At 46.0% G+C, this 17,133-nt stretch overlaps 1 protein-coding gene across 35 annotated transcripts in view; it reads right to left on the minus strand.

Annotated features, from left to right (window-relative positions):
• MBNL1 (muscleblind like splicing regulator 1) overlaps positions 1-17,133 on the minus strand; it is a 165,772-nt gene that overhangs the window by 7,881 nt on the left and 140,758 nt on the right. For 15 of the 35 annotated variants that reach the window (XM_076074339.1, XM_076074341.1, XM_076074346.1 and 12 more), the window contains 3 exons: positions 12,807-12,923; positions 9,716-9,810; positions 5,149-5,233 (listed from right to left, as the gene is read on the minus strand). The exons of 3 other annotated variants lie outside the window; for them this stretch is intronic. In XM_076074339.1, the coding sequence (XP_075930454.1) occupies positions 5,149-5,233; positions 9,716-9,810; positions 12,807-12,923 (297 nt within the window). Of the gene's footprint in view, positions 1-1,746; positions 1,806-5,148; positions 5,234-5,254; positions 9,607-9,715; positions 9,811-12,806; positions 12,924-17,133 lie in introns of those variants that run through there. 17 more of the 35 variants (XR_012947045.1, XR_012947044.1, XR_012947043.1 and 14 more) reach the window with 10 other exon arrangements.

Consider the following 17,133-nt stretch of genomic DNA (forward strand, 5'->3'; position numbering starts at 1 on the left):
CGCTCGTAACACAGGGCGCGTCACGACGAGTGGTGCATGATCGCTTTGCAACTGAAGTTGACAGTGTGAATGCATCGTTTCTGCCCGTCCATCTGTCTGCAGGAGGGACACACTCTTTGCTTTTGTCCAGATGATCCAAAGTCAACAAAGAGTCCGTGTAAAGTTGTGTCGCTATTAGGGGCCCATCCCAGAGCAAATCGGCCACCTTGATTGAAAGGCTTGCATAGAATTTTGGCGATAGAAAAAAAAAAACAGCGCTAAAAGGATCATCCTTGACGGTAACGGCGATGACGTCAATTTCGTGCGAGGTCACCACCCTTCTATGTCCCACGTCACGCACCGCGAGTGACCTCATCTCGCTGTGCAGCGTGAAAAGTAACGGTCACCATGGTTCGTGAAATACTTACGAGGACAAACGCAGTGTTACAAAACACGTGTATGGCATCCGCCCCCACCCTGTTATATTTACAGTTATTGCTAAGCTGTGCCTGCGAGTCAGGATGCCAAGCTGAATTGGGAGTGAGATCATCCTGGGAGGGCCGAAATCACCCCGGGGAGGGCTGAGACCACACCGAGAGGGCTGAGATCAACCCCCAGGAGGGCTGAGATCACTCCCCTGGGAGGGCTGAGATCAACCCCCAGGAGGGCTGAGATCACCCCCCGGGAGGGTTGAGATCAACCCCCCAGGAGGGCTGAGATCACCCGGGAGGACTGAGATCACCCGGGAGGACTGAGATCAACCCCCAGGAGGGCTGAGATCAACCCCCAGGAGGGCTGAGATCACCCCAGGAGGACTGAGATCACACACCGGTAGGACTGAGATCACCGCCGGGAGGGCTGAGATTACCCCAGGAGGGCTAAGATCAACCCCCCGGGAGGGCTGAGATCACCCCAGGAGGGCTGAGATCACCCTAGGAGGACTGAGATCAACCCCCAGGAGGGCTAAGATCACCCTAGGAGGGCTGAGATTACCCCAGGAGGGCTAAGATCAACCCCCCAGGAGGGCTGAGATCACCCCCCGGGAGGGCTGAGATCAACCCCCCAGGAGGGCTGAGATCACCCCAGGAGGGCTGAGATCACCCTAGGAGGGCTGAGATCAACCCCCAGGAGGGCTAAGATCACCCCAGGAGGGCTAAGATCAACCCCCCAGGATGGCTGAGATCAACCCCCAGGAGGGCTGAGATCACCCCAGGAGGGCTGAGATCACCCACCGGTAGGACTGAGATCACTCACCGGTAGGACTGAGATCACCCCCTGGGAGGGCTGAGATCACCCCCCCAGGATGGCTGAGATCAACCCCCCAGGACGGCTGAGGTTACTCAGACAATAGACCAAACATTGTTTGGTTTTTAAGACGTCCCAATACAGTGTGGGAACGTGGGCTCAATGGTAACAAAGGTACGAGCACCGGGCCAGAACAGTTCCCCATCCGGCTGTGGAAAGGTGGCATCGGTCAGTGCCACTGGTCTCCTTAACAGTGACCGTGAGAGTCAGCCTATGGGCACTTCTGCTGACACACCACGGTGCTGCCAATTTCATTAAGGGTCTCGGTGAGTCGGATGGGTTTGGCAACCACAGGGGCAGGGCTTGAAAGAGCCACAACAATCCTCACTGCTAAAATGTAATTAGCGAAATCCTGCCGCCTGATAAAAAATAAAAGACTGGCGATACAAACACGCAGCAAAGCGGTGGCCACGTTGCGGCAGGGTTTTGCGGATAAATAAAATAAACCTTGGCTTGACTTACATAGCATGACACGGTCTGTCGTGGTCATATCTCTTCGGTTACTGCCACTGAAAGATGCCCTGCATGCACATTGCCATGGCGGTGACACCTCCCGACTGACCAAACGCACAACACAGTTTTACCGGGTCTTTCAACACGAGGGTAATTCTGACAATGCAAATATTACACCGTGCACTGCTAGCCACGCTCCTCACGATGTATTGGTCCACCATCCTTGCAGACGGAAGGATTATACTGTTGAAAGTTGGATGACAGAAATTGGCTTGAGGTCTCTCATGACAAATAAAGGAAGCGTGGTTCAAGTGAAGTTGGAGGCAATTACCACAGTTCACCATCGTGCGAATCGTGAACCAATTTAACCAAAGATACGACAAGCAGAGGATATTCAATTAAACGTCTTCGCAGCAGTCACCCCAATTTTGAAAGACCGCACACATTTGCTACAACATCTCATTTCACGAAAATCTCAATTCAAACGCTTCAACGTGGCCGTCTACTGTTCTAAAAAAAGGGGGCTTCTGCTTTGATTAGGGGTTTTTTTTTGCTTCTTTTCCAGATGCAGAGCAAAGAAAAAAACCCGTGATACTTTTTGAAGTAGCGCAAGACGAACTGAAAACATTACATGGCATGGCAGCAGCAAAAATGATGGCATACAGAGACACGCACAGAGGAGAAAGAAAAACGGACAAAACGAATGTGGCATGCGAGGCAGCGCGCTACAGAAAGTTCGCTGGTTCTTGCAATTGTTCCGCGAGTAAAATAAGCCCAGGGGATGAGAACAAGGGAGTCGGGGACACCACCGACTTAACAGCTTCAGCTTTTGGCTTTGCTTGCTTCTGAGGTTTTTTTTTTAAGTTGTTTGTTAGCCTTTTTAGGCACTCTGCGGCACTTATTTCCAATTTGGGACATGATACGAGATCACGTCTGAAGAAGCGCTCGCTTTTCCTTTCCCACAGTTGTTCCCTCTCTCAACGGCGTTTTAATGGCATGCTGCTCAACCCCGCTACCAGTGGGGCTGCCCTCTCCGCTAAGCTCAGCCACCAACCATCTCTGCTGCACGCTCTATGACCGGTTCGTAATCTGCAAGTCGCGCACAGAACCGGGCCACCGCGGTGGTGAGATGTGACATTTCGGGCCATAAAATTTCGATAAAAGAATTTAAAAAAATTATCCTTCCAGGCTGATGCGCCGATGGTTTCCTGGCAAGCGTGATTTGCTTGCAAGCAGGCCCACTCCGGCCCCGTACAATGGATGTTCTGATGAAGGCACCACACGGAAGTTGTCCTAGCGTTGACCAACTCTGGTGAATTTAATCATTCGGTTGGCAGATCTGCTTTTCCGCTGTCTCGGAGGAATACCAAACAAATGGGTATTAATTTGCGGCCGAGTTAAACCTACGCGAGCATTTCACTGCCTTCGATGGGCATAATCTCCTCTTTGGTGCTGCTGTGGGCATTCTCAACGCTGCAGACGCAAATAAAACTACAACTCAAAATTTTTTTCCCATAAATCTTGAAGGTGCCGGGGTTTGACAACTCGGGAGAGCAGAGAATAGCAACAACACAGAGAATATGATTGCGGCCATAAACGCAGCGAAGCTGGAAGAGAAATATTCGACGAAGCTGTTGCAAACGCAATATACATCTTTCACATGGGATTAATGTCTCCTTATCAAACACAATGTATTCGATATGCACGGGCCATTTTAGGTTTGTGGAATCCACAATCCACATGAAAGGTGGGGAGAGGAAATCATGAAACTAACATGCCGAAGCTATTCCTCTAAAACTTTTCATCCAATATTTAAACACTTACGTTCTATTGGTGCAGTGTCGGCATACAGCCTCTTGAGATCCTTGCAGGTGGTTATTTTTTAAATATTAAATCGTGTCCGGAATAATCCCACTTTACGTTTGCGCAGCATTTTATTGGCCATGGTTAAATGAATTACGTAAATTAATCCGTTGCATAACAAACCCATTCCTGGAAGTGACTGCCCATGTCAAAATTATATGCACAGAAAAGACGGGGGGGGTGGGGGGGGAGTGTTCAAAATATGTAAACATGAAATGCAATAATTTTATCAGAGAGAACACTAAAATTAGTGTAAAATCAAACAGAGCCAAATGGTTTAATACTTCATGGTTAGGCCACAGTAATAACATAAAAATAAATGGAATGAATATGAAGATTCCTGTGAACGGTGGCTTTGACGTAGACAAATAGAAAAGTCATTAGCATACCGATTTAACATGTCACTGTGTGGCTTTTGGTGCCAGTCCAACCAAATCTTTCTTGCAACTCCTCAGGAATGTTCTTACTTTAAATATCCAACATTTCAAATTTGCCAGATAAAGTTACGTAGCCCAAGTAAGGCTCTTGTTCATTTCAAATATACTGCCATTTACGAGCAAATTTTTCAAACAAAATTTCTTATTTTTCGGGCAAAAGGAACGCCTGCCACTAAAGCATGATTTGCATTACCGTACCGCAAATTCACACATACTTGTGCAACCTCTGCGAGACCCAAACCAGAAACCATGCCTTGGCTTTCAAACACATTCCAAAAGCCGGATAGCATATCCCAATACGAATTATTGCCGATGCAAGATAAAGATGCGAGGCCAAGCGCTTGGGAGTTTTCACCGTGCAGCCCGTGTCGGAATGCGGAGGCGGTGTTGACACGACCCCAGCGGTTTGTCGTTTTGTCGCAGGGGTTCGAATGCAACAGCACGCGCCCTGGTTAATACTGCCGGCGTATCGACCAAAATATCACGGTGCACTTCGCTTCACGGTGCACGTTAAAGAGATTCCCCCGTCACTCGAAGAAGCGTGGGTCCAGCGTGTGCCGGGAGGGGGGGTATGGCACCTAAAATGTTGCCAAATTTAACAAATTACCCGTAAATTACTGAACATGGACATGCATGGTAAACATCGCCCCCCCCTAATGTGAAATCTTAGCTGATCCCTATGAACAAAAGCTTTCCTGGGGAAGCATAGAGTAAGAAAACACATTAATGTAGTGACGAAATATATGCCCGGCAATGAACATCGATATTTATTGCATCACCCGTGCCAATCAGGAGTGAGCTGCTGAGGGGTTTCATTTTAAAGAACGTTTCGTTCTAGGCTCCAACGCACCTCGGGTAATTATCGTTTCACCTAACAGCTCCGCATTGATCCCCCTACGCACAAAAGTCATGGCAATTCGCAAACCCTCCCCAAAGAATGAACCACAGAAAACAAACAAAGATGATCAAACAAAACCAAGCAAAAAGAATCCTGCAGCAGCAGCAGCAGCGGCGGCGGCGGCGGCGGCGGCGACGACACAAAGCGTGCCACACGAGACGGAGGGAGAAGCCAGGGCAAGCAGAGGCCAAGCCAGGCATGAGAGGCCCCTACCTTCCAGAAGATGGAGAAAGCGACAGTTTGGCCGAGTGCAGTGGCCCGATTTGAAGTCACGACAGATGGTTAGGGTGTCCGCTGACTAGGGGGGAAGGAGAGAGGAGGGGGTGAGCACAGTGAGCAGGGAACAGGCAGGTGCCAAGAGGGGTCAGTCAGGGGGTGGGGGTGGGGCGGGGGGGGGGGGGCAAGAAGACAGCGAACACGCGCGCGCAATGATGAGCCGTTAACCAAGCAGGGACAACTGAAATCTGCGGAAGCGCTGCCGTGAAGGGGCCTGCCAATTAAGAGGCATATGGACGGATAGCTTCATTAAAATGTAAGTCCGCTGGCTGCTACCGTTGCAGCGAGTGGCTCCCTTGGCGCATTCTGCGGGCGATGATCATTTAAGTCATGTTCTGCCTTCACTTCTCCCCTTTGCCTAATTACTGGGTAAATGACGCAAACATTTTTTTTTTTAAGGCAGTGGTTATTAAGGCGTTCATTAGACCGAGACAATAACCGCAAAAGTGTTATTTGTGAAGCCATGATAATTATAATCATTGCACGTGTTTGTGCGAGTAAACGCTAACATCATCACGCGCCGATGCGGTTCACGCTGCAATTGCACGCACGGGGGGGTGGGGGGGGGGGCGGGGGGGGAAGGCCGGTGCAATTCGAGCCAATCGGTACGCTTACCAGCAGCATCGACACGCGCAATTATTTTCCAAGACCCCAGGCAGGTCCACAAGTGACCAATGCAAATGACCTTTGCAGCCCATGTGACCACCACACTTTTGACTTTTTGCTTCTGAAACCGAAGTTAACTTGACGGCGAGGAACCCACACTACTCGCTCCATCAAATAGTCGCAGATGGCACACAACTGGCTGTTTCACCAGGTGAGATTCCATTCAGACGACAAGCCCCAATCCGCACAGATGACCCACGTGAAGGCAGTGGGAACCCTCTCGGGTGCCATGGCCTCTACAGTTACACGCAAAAGTCGACAGAAAGGACGCTGATAATAAAAGTTTACGAGGTGTCCGCGTGACTCAGCGGTCGAAGAGCTGAAGTCCTTCATTTGAGTCTGGGTTTTCAGCTGCCCATGATGAAACTGGACTCTGAAGTTTAGTGAGCCGATGGTTTTCTGCCTGGTCACCAATGACTCTTAAAAAAACATGTAAAATTGGATTTTCCACTTACTTTGGCTGGAGACAATTTCGGCTAACTAAAATTATTGGTTTCACTGCAATGTAACTCACAGGAGAAGTTATATGTTGTCCGCAATACAGGCTGATACACTACTCTGCAAGCATTCCGAATACACACTTTGCTCTCTCATGGTGTGATTACACGATATCGCACAATTTGAATAAAACAGGAGGGGGTGAAAGAAAAGAGAGCTTAAGAAGGATTATAAAGTTTCTAGCAACCATATGGAAGGAGACACCAAGGGTGGATTTTCCGACTGGTCTTAACCCTTTCCGAAGACGTATGTATAACGTCATCCGTTTCTCTTCCGATTCCATTCCGATGACGTAAAAGGCCATGCGGGAGGGCGTGGCACAGTTTGGCACCAGCTATCAGAGGTGCGGCCATTCTCTGCGCCGAGTACAAACGTCTTTACGAACAACTGTTGCACAAACAATACCTGCGACCAAACCAGGTCCTATGATCGGTAAGAGATGTAATTACTCTCAGAATTCACGAATTACAAAGCCCTCATCTCATACTCGGCATTATCCGTGATATATCTACTGCTGCGTTCTACTTTGGAGAACAATTAACTTTAAGGGATTTCAGAGGAAGCTCTTTCGTGAGCCATTCTCCGACATGGGAAGGTTTCACTTCGCTGCGAGATTGCCAAATGGATTCTTCATTTTCGTGACGCAACGCCAACAGCACAATCGGGATAAAGTTGGGGGAGTAGGTAACTAAAAAAGCTTCAGCAGAATAGAAATAAGTTCCCCTGGAAGACATTTAAACCAGCTCAAAGCCTGACGTGCTCAGCTGCCACATTCCCCATAAGAAACCCGAGGTACGATAAGAGCCGGGTAAGGAGGCTAGTTCAACCGATGAGCTTCGGTAAGAGCCGGGGAATGAGGATGGTGCAACAGATGATCTACGGTAAGAGCCAGGGAATGACGCTCGTGCGGCTGATGAGCTACAGTAAGAGCTGGGTAATGATGGTGCTGCTGATGATCGACAGTAAGAGTTGAGGAATGAGGATGGTGCTGCTGATGATCTACAGTAAGAGTTGGGGAATGAGGATGGTGCTGCTGATGAGCTACAGTAAGAGCTGGGGAATGAGGATGGTGCTATTGAGCGACAGTAAGAGTTGGCGAATGAGGATGGTGCTGTTGATAAGCTACAGTAAGAGCTGGGGAATGAGGATGGTGCTGCTGATGATCTACAGTAAGAGTTGGGGAATGAGAATGGTGCTGCTGATGAGCGACAGTAAGAGTTGGGGAATGACGCTGGTGCAACTGATGAGCCAAGGGAAGAGTTGGGGAATGAGGATGGTGCTGCTGATGATCTACAATAAGAGTTGGGCAATGATGGTGCAGCAACTGATGATCTACAGTAAGAGCTGGGGAACGAGACTTGGCACTTCCTCGGTTTCCAACTGGCCCGGTGACTGGCCGGGAGAGGCAAAACCGCATCGCGGATTTCCACGGCGCGACCAAGTCCGTCCTGTCGGGAGGCTACCCTCGCCAAGTCAAAATCCACATCGCTTCCCTCGCCAAGTCAAAATCGCCGGTGCTCATTCCTACCGCTACTTCTGCGTTAATTTGATGGTGACGTCTAAGGCAGTTTAAACACACACACACACATATATATAACAAATCAGATAAATTGTTTAAAATAGTACGTAAAGAATTGCAACGTTTAACAGGTCTTGGGCTCGTAAATCTAAGAGGCTGAATAAATAAGCTCGCACTGAGCAATGAAAATGTGGAGCACACCGCACGAATCTAAGGACTCTTCCCGTAGCAATGCAAAATAAAGCAAAACTAAAATATACACTTATATCCAACATTCGAAGCAAGGCTTCAAGCATCTGGAAAATATCCAAAGAAATGTGATTACCCCTCCTCTGAATTGGATTTTGCACAACCATTAATAATTTACGATTACATATTAATGCAAATTGTATTCTAAATGCAAGTAACCATAGGCCATACAACTGTTCATACAACACCATATATATGCTTCGTATTGGCAACGATTTCAAACTAATTTAAAACTTTTACAGCTGTTTACCAACAAAACACACTAACATTTATCCTTGACACGTGTCACATATATTCGTTGGCTCCACTTCAAGCATAATGCCTATTTTCAAACCTGCAAAATATCTTTCCCACAGCCAGGAAGAGCATTTTAAAACAGCTAAACACACAGACAACCGTGAACATATAAGGCAGGTCGGGCAAAAATATGCAAACGGAATTTTGCTGCAAATCTCTAACAGGGAAACTGATTAATTTATTTCGTTTGCAATTTGACCAAATATAAAAAAAAAAATCCTCCCACGGGGAAGCTTTAAGCCGGCCAAAGTGCATTGCGTGTTCAGCCACAACGCCAGCGTCGATTAACGTCTGCCCCCTTTGCTGAAAAGGCTGACACACCGGCGGAGCACGTGGGCGCAAATACGATTGTCAGGATGCGGGCGCGAGCGGATGCGCGACATAATTCAGCAGCGTCCCTTCAAGAGCCGCCTGGAAGAAAAGGAGGCCAATCGAGCGAGCCAAGCCGGAGCAACGAGGGGGCAGCAGGAGGAGAAGACAATTCATTGGGGAAAGTGCAGCAAATGTCGAGAGAGGGGGTGTTGCAACCTTACCCACAACCCACAAACAAATGGAACTCTCTCTGCTATCAGTAGCAGATACTTGCCATGTGCGCGCGAGTAACACACATCAGGCCGGTTTTTAGAGATGAGCAGAGGTAAAAAAAACGTTAACTCTGGAGTGGTTCCATTTTTTTGCGGGAGTGATGACCCACAGCCATGGAGGATGAAATGCAGGTGCCTTACCCTTTGCATGAAGTGGATATGTCCAACCTTACCCTCGTGTAGCAGTGCACTGTGGACCATGCCAATGTGTGTAGTAAGGGGGGGGGGGGAGGATTCCCAGCCGCTTTTACTTTGGCCACGGGCTTAATTATCTGATTAGAGTCATCGACGTTTTTAATTTAAAATATGCATTTGCGCACCGGTGCTAAACTTACAAAAGCACCAAAATAGTAATCTTGTACTTTCGTACATGTTTATGTACAAGAAATAATTTGGTGGATATCTCAAACCCACGTCAAAATCTCAAAACCCGCCCCGGTACTCCTACGCTCGGGTTACGTGGACCGCCGACGGACGTCCGAGTGCGTTACAATGGGGTGCATCCACTCAGCTGAGCATCCTTGCCGCACCACCCTGCACGTCAAAGTCTGGAACACACCACAACACTGCCCACGTGCTTCCCTGAAGGAGTGACAGGTACAGGACAGGTAAAACCCCCAAATCCTTACCCCTCCCCGAGACGCACAGACAGAAGTAGCCGGGCGGGCGTGGAAAAAACCGGGACGCAAACCTGGTTAGCGCTGGAGGATGTGACGAAGGGTAGGCTGCTGTTGGGCGAAGCCGTGGCTGACACTGGGCTTCCCGCGGGGCCAGGAATCATGGGGACTTTGGGGGGGTTGAAGGCGCGAGGGAAGGCAAATGGGTGAAGGGGACAGGGTGGGAGTGATGGGCGGGCGGGAGAGGTACGGGGCGAGTAGTGGGGCCGTGCGCGTGGTGTTGTGGCGGCCGGAGGGGGCGGTAGGCGGGCAGGCGGGCGGGCAGGCGGGCGGGCGGGCAGGCGGGCGGGCGGGCAGGCGTGGCAGAGCGTCAAAGCCATGTTGCCGGTTGGGCACGCGCACGACCCACACCGCACCAGACGTACCGGGGAGGAGGGTGGGGGAGGGGGATTACAAACCAAATCATTAACCAAAATGAATCAAAATAATATTAGAAAAAAAGCAGCAAAAATGTTACGGGAAACAAAACTAGGACGTGAGAAATATAAAACCAACAAAAAACTGTCACAATTGGATAAAGCTCATTGTGCGGTGTGGTGGAGGGTTATGAGTAATGAATGTGGTGACAATGAACAGACTGGAAGTCCGATTTTTTATACAATCATTATGCATTGAAAATAGACGTCTCGTTTGTTCATTATATACCGTTGCGATTACAACCACTGACAGGTTTAGGGCCAGATTCGAAACGTACATTGTGTTCCGCACACCATTGTGACATTCAAGTGAATGAACATGACCACATTCACTTTTTTAAACACGGTGCTTTATGTCAACAAGCAATGATCTACCGTGTATATATCCACGTTCATTGTGCAACCGTGCAAGTGTCCATCTTCATGGATGTGGTTGAAGCATTACATTTAAAAAAAGGTTGCCCATTCAGGATATATACGCAAAGGCGAGTAAAAAAAAAGTTGGATTCATTTTTTTTAATTCTAAGAGTGGGAAAACAATTAACGTTTTAGTTGTGCCGTACACATTCCTTCGGCCAAATTTCGTTAATCTTTCATTTCGCAAGGCATCTGTGATATCAATACCGACATCGACCTAGAATCTTTCAATATCACTTGGACTAAATGTATCAATATTGTCAACTCGGGTTACTGTACAATTTGAAATACAGTACACAGCCTACAAACATTGCTGCAATACCAGGCTTTCTAAAACTAAGGGTTGCTTTTAGATTTCCACGAAGCAATGCGTTGCTTGCAACATACTTTTGGCTCTTAAAAGGACACCTGGGTCCCACGTGACCATTGCATAACCTCACACAAACTCGGCCAATGTCAACATCATTGGTCGAGGTCAAGAGGTCATCACAGGCTGCAGCAAGCGAATGATTGACTCGATGGCCAGTGTTTACACTACACTGGAATGTGTGATTACTGCTCTTTCCACACTGCGCTGAGCTGTCAACGAGCCTCAGCTCTAAGTGAGAAAAGGGACCATTCGTACACGACCGGCAAGAATCCCGACAGCCTTTGATTAAACGTTAGCAGTGGCTGACAAAAAAAAACACAACAGCTTTAAATTCCAAACACAATCCCTACATAATCTGCATGAGTAATAACGGAATAAAAAGTCTGGTGACGGGAGTACTGATGCGATTTCAAAACTGTGAACTAAGCAAAATGACCTCAGTAATGGGTGAGACAGCTGCGTTCACTGTTAATTTTGGACCTATACTCGGCAACAACAAAAATCTGCCTTGACAGCCCATGCCTAGAGTTAGCGGTCCCTCTGACAGCAGAAAGGACGCGTTATCCAATTACAAAAGCAGGCAGAGCGCCCATTAATGCACGCACGTGCCAACTCCCCCCAATAACGACGACAATCCACTGCTCTCATTTTAATTGAGACGTGAGGCTGTGGCAAGTACAGAATAGCATTCCAGTGTGACGCGGACCCGCAGATTTGTACAGCTGACGCATACAGTACCAGAGTTGTAGCCTCGTGACTATTTTCTCCAGGTTCAAGACGCCAACAGGAGGGGGCACCCTAGGCTAACGTATTTTACCACGGTACTGTGTTACGCACGGTCGCGCTCACACCAGACTTGTGCTTACCGCAGTGTCATTTCAGCCAGCCTTTTCTTTTCGTTTTGTGCGGGGTACATGTACTATTGAGCCGTGCTACCCAGCAGTGGACGTTCCACATTCGCAAAAAAAATTTTGCATTTCCTATGTATTCCCGTACGCCTAGGCCAAGGCCTGGCAATCAAAATAACAAGGGACATTTTTTTCGAATTTGGTATAAAAAAACTCAATCTTTCAAGAGCCGTGCAATGCATGTGAATACGAGACGGTCGTCCCAATATATAACGTCACGAAGCAGCCCTGAAAGGAGCCACAAGCAGCTCCGGAGCCGCAGGGCTCCAACCTCTGGCCCTAGACTGTTAAACAAGTGAGGCACATTTAAAGCTTTCGTGACTGCAGGGATTCATATTCTTGGTTCTTTCGGTAAAGTCACCACGTAGAAGGGAAACAAAAAAATAATAAAAATATAAAACAGTAAAATGTTTTATTATTTTATTGTTTCCCTTCGACGTGACTTTACCGAAAGAACCAAGGGCAAGTGAGACTCAATCGCACGTTGGGGTGGTGTCCGTGTCATTGTCTGGCCGATGTCGTGCGCGTGGGCGCTGCCACGTAGCGGGAGAGGTGACTGCACTTCCGCTCGCGAGTGCCCACCCCATGCCTGTCTGCCTGTCTGCCCGCCCACAAACCCGCCAGCCCACCTACCTGCCCGCCAGTCCACCTACCTGCCCGCCCGCCCGCCCACCCGCCCGCTCCTCTCACTCCTCGGCCTTCCGAGCACCGGCATGATCACCCTTAATATCGCGATGTGGCCGAGCGTTTGAGAGGTCACAGCGGCTGAGCTGGCACCGCCGAGATATTTATCTTCGAATCCTGGTGGGCGCCTCTTGATTGAACGGGGCTCTCATCAAGTTCAGCGAGTCGATGGTCTCAACCCCAGCCATCAATAAATGCGTAAAGAAAAGCCGTAATGTTACATTTGGTTCCCCACTTAATTTGGGTATAAGTCAACCTCTGAAAATGTAAATATATATGTATCAATTTGCCCGCCTTGCGAAGAACACACTTCTCATGTGGTAGTGCGGGTGGGTGGGAAGGCCGTTCTCTGACATCATGGGTTGCACTGCACTCTGAGTGATCCAAATGGATGCCTGGTCTCGTGACGCGACGCTGGTGGCACAATCTGGGAGAAATTGGGGAAAAGTTAGTCGCAATATCGCCCCAAGTGCGTTTGTGTGGCATGGTGCCATGCACTCAAATCTGAGCCGCCAATAAACTTTGGAATTATACTCTTTAAAGATAAGAGCACACATTTGGCGGGAACGACAGTTATAAATTGCATTGCAAATAGACCGTGGTGAAAGATGTTCTTTTAATCCGAATTTTTATTCTGTTTATCTGTGAGGGAGGCATTAAAGTGGCATAATAATCACAAGTTTAATTCAGGTTGCGAATAACTGAAAGTTGTGGTTATTTTTGCATTACTTCACTTTATCCCCTTATCAAAGACTTAACACTATTGGTAAAATTTATATTTATATTCATTTGTGAACGAGCTTCAATTCGCCAGCATTGAGCATAGGTACTTTGATGGTAGCTTGTAACTTCTAACTGATCATATCAATTTCGATTTAAAGCTTTCGTGACTGCAGGCATTCATCTTCTTGGTTCTTTCGGTAAAGTCAAGTAGAATGGAAATAAAATAATAAAATTAAAACATAATAAAATAAAATTCTCACGACGTTTCGGCCACAACACAAGTAGCCTTCTTCAGGTGAAGGAACAGAACTGTCGGGACGACAGCGCTTCAATGAACGCTGCTAAGATTGGCAGCGTCTTTTAAGGTAGGTGGGAGAAGTGAAGCGCCTTGACAAAGGAGTTTACATATCAAACAGGAGAATTTAGCATTGAAATAGCTGTGTTAAAGTGTTGGATCAGCAGGGTGTTAAAGTCAGAAATTAGCATGTAACTGGGAGATTAGCATGATGTTAATGTGAGGGATTAGCATGTGACTGGTCACGGAAAAAGCTATGTTAAAGTCAAAGTTTACATATCAACAGAGGCATTTAGTATATGGCCGCTAAAGGACTGCAACTACCCAACTATCATACAATAAACTGATGTGAAAAAACTAAGTATAAACTATATCAATATAATAAATGTACTCAATATATTCTTCAATAAGTTGAGCTATTAACATAAAGTAACTGGGTATACACTACACTATATAATGAATACCATGTAGTAAACTAATAAAAAACTAAAATATAAACTACATCAATGTTATCAATACACTCTATATACTCTCCAATCAGCTGAGCTACTAACAATAAGTCGTTATAAATGACAATGCCATATGGCGAAAAAATGGGTGGCGTTTTTTTTTTCAACGTTAGCACCACGGAAAGCGACGAGCTTTGTTCAGACGGAAGAGTCCATCTATGCTCGGAACGGAGGAGGGGGGAGAAACAGCCACGATGCGCTGCTCTGTCCTGTGTTGCGTTACAACTATGCTATAAACTAGACTACTATACATTGCAATGTTATACCTTCCAATCTGAACTACATTGTATAATATCGTATACACAGCCCAGTGTAAGCTCTAACATTATGCATTATATTGATATGTCTCCAACTAAACTTTTTTCTTCATTACACGACTATACACCGTAATATACACTGCCATAGACAAACCCACCCTTGAATTATACAATGCGTTACTATACACTACCCTATACTTTAGACTGTAAAATATTAAGACTTGTAATATTACACTATGTATTATTCTACCAACCCTACTGTATGCCACACTGCTGCAGATTCACTATACAATTACGATACTATATATTGCCTTATGAATTATGTTAAACATTACAATGTTATACTATTAATTATTATACAACATGCTATAAACCATACCATTGACCGTCGTGTGAAAGGTATTAAGAGGCAGTGCCAGCGAATGGACTGCGGTCTGAAGGTCACCGTAAAATACAATCAATTAAGAACCAAAATGGTTTAGATGGATTCTGGCTTAGTAACCATTGGAAAGGCGTTATAAACCATTTCGGTTCTTGATTGTATTTTACGGTAACTTTCAGACCGCAGTCCATTCGCTGGCACTGCCTCTTAATACCTTTCACACGACGGTCAATGGTATGGTTTATAGCATGTTGTGTAATAATAAATAGTATAACATAATTCATAAGGCAATATATAGTATCGTAATTGTATAGTGAATATACAGCAGTGTGGTATACAGTAGGGTTGGAAGAATAATACAGTGTAATATTACAAGTCTAATATTTTAGTCTAAAGTATAGGGTAGTGTATAGTAACGCATTGTATAATTCAAGGGTGGGTTTGTCTATGGCAGTGTATATTACGGTGTATAGTCGTGTAATGTAGAAAAAAGTTTAGTTGGAGACATATCAATATAATGCATAATGTTAGAGCTTACACTGGGCTGCGTATACGATATTATACAATGTAGGTCAGATTGGAAGGTATAATATTGCAATGTATAGTAGTCTAGTTTATAACATAGTTGTAACGCAACACAGGACAGAGCAGCGCATCGTGGCTGTTTCTCCCCCCTCCTCCGTTCCGAGCATAGATGGACTCGTCCGTCTGAACAAAGCTCGCCGCTTTCCGTGGTCCTAACGTTGAAAAAAAAACCGCCACCCATTTTTTCGCCATATGGCATTGTAATGTATAACGACTTATTGTTAGTAGCTCAGCTGATTGGAGAGTATATAGAGTTTATTGATAACATTGATGTAAATTTTGATTTAAAGCTTTCGTGACTGCAGTAATTCATATTCATAGTTTTTTCGGTAAAGTCGAAACGTCGTGAGAATTTTTTATTGTTTTATATATATTTGTTATTTTGTTGTTTCTCTTCAACGTGACTTTACCGAAAAAACTAAGAATAACATTGATGTAGTTTATATTTTAATTTTTTATTAGTTTACTATATGGTATTCATTATATAGTGTAGTGTATAGCCAGTTACTTTATATTAACAGCTAAACTTATTGAAGAATATATTGAGTACATTTATTATATTGATATAGTTTATACTTAGTTTTTTTTCACATCAGTTTATTGTATGATAGTTGGGTAGTTGCAGTCCTTTAGCGTCCAAATACTAAATGCCTCTGTTGATACGTAAACTTTTACTTTAACATAGCTATTTCCGTGACCAGTCACATGCTAATCCATCACATTAACATCATGCTAATCTCCCAGTTACATGCTAATTTCTGACTTTAACACCCTGCAGATCCAACACTTTAACACAGCTATTTCAATGCTACATTCTCCTGTTTGATATGTAAACTCCTTTGTCAAGGCGCTTCACTTCTCCCACCTAGCTTAAAAGACGCTGCGAATCTTAGCAGCGTTCATTGAAGCGCTGTCGTCCCGACAGTTCCGTTCCTTCACGTGAAGAAGGCTACTTGTGTTGTGGCCGAAACGTCGTGAGAATTTTATTTTATTTTCATTATTTTATTTCCATTCTACGTGACTTTACCGAAAGAACCAAGAAGATGATCATATCGAATTTGCTCCTCCATCTGGTTTGCCAATCAAATGGGGATACGAGTGGGCTCTGGTCTCAATATCCCTTCCGTACATACACACGCACGCACGGGGCCCAGGGCCACTCACGATGGTTTGTGGAACCAAACACATGCAAGGCAGCAGCAGCAACAGCAAGGGATTCCCAACACAGCAGGAGCATCTGCACCCGTACAGGGCATTGCCAAAACTCTGGAAGTACATTTAAGACACTTGTGGGCACCATTTAGTATAATCATCAAGCGGCTGTTTTTTTTTTACTCAGGCTCAAAAGAGTGCCAACCGACTAAGACTGTAATCCATTAATAATCTGTCTGCCTTTCTTGATAGGGGAGAAATGCTCGCAAAATACCACGGGTGTGGGATGTTACCCCTGGACAAAATAACCTCTTCATACACGGTGATGGTGCAATTCGGCTTTACGCCACGTTTTCAACAACTACTGATAATACATTCTTGGTTCTTTCGGTAAAGTCACGTTGAAGGGAAACAGTCACGAAAGCTTTAAATCTAAATTTAACTACTGATAATACAATATAATCCTGCAAATGCATTATTCGAATGGTTCAGAAGTTGACTGTGAGGTTGCTAAATTTTGTCGAATGGTGTGTTGAACTGTCGCTGTGGTCGGCTGACGGGGCCTGAATAAAAGCCAAATTCAGAATCTTTATTCTTCCTGGAGAAATCCGATGGAGCTATGAAGCTCTTTGTCACATACATCCAGCAGACAGCGCGACGCTCCTGCCTCTTAACGCCGCTTGGCACTGGCGCCTCTAAAGACTGCGCTTAGCAAACTCGCAACGTATTGCGTG

The sequence above is a fragment of the Petromyzon marinus genome, chromosome 47 (assembly GCF_048934315.1).
Source record: "Petromyzon marinus isolate PM22_M1 ecotype Great Lakes invasive population chromosome 47, UKy_Petmar_22M1.pri1.0, whole genome shotgun sequence".
NCBI classification, from domain to species: domain Eukaryota; kingdom Metazoa; phylum Chordata; class Hyperoartia; order Petromyzontiformes; family Petromyzontidae; genus Petromyzon; species Petromyzon marinus.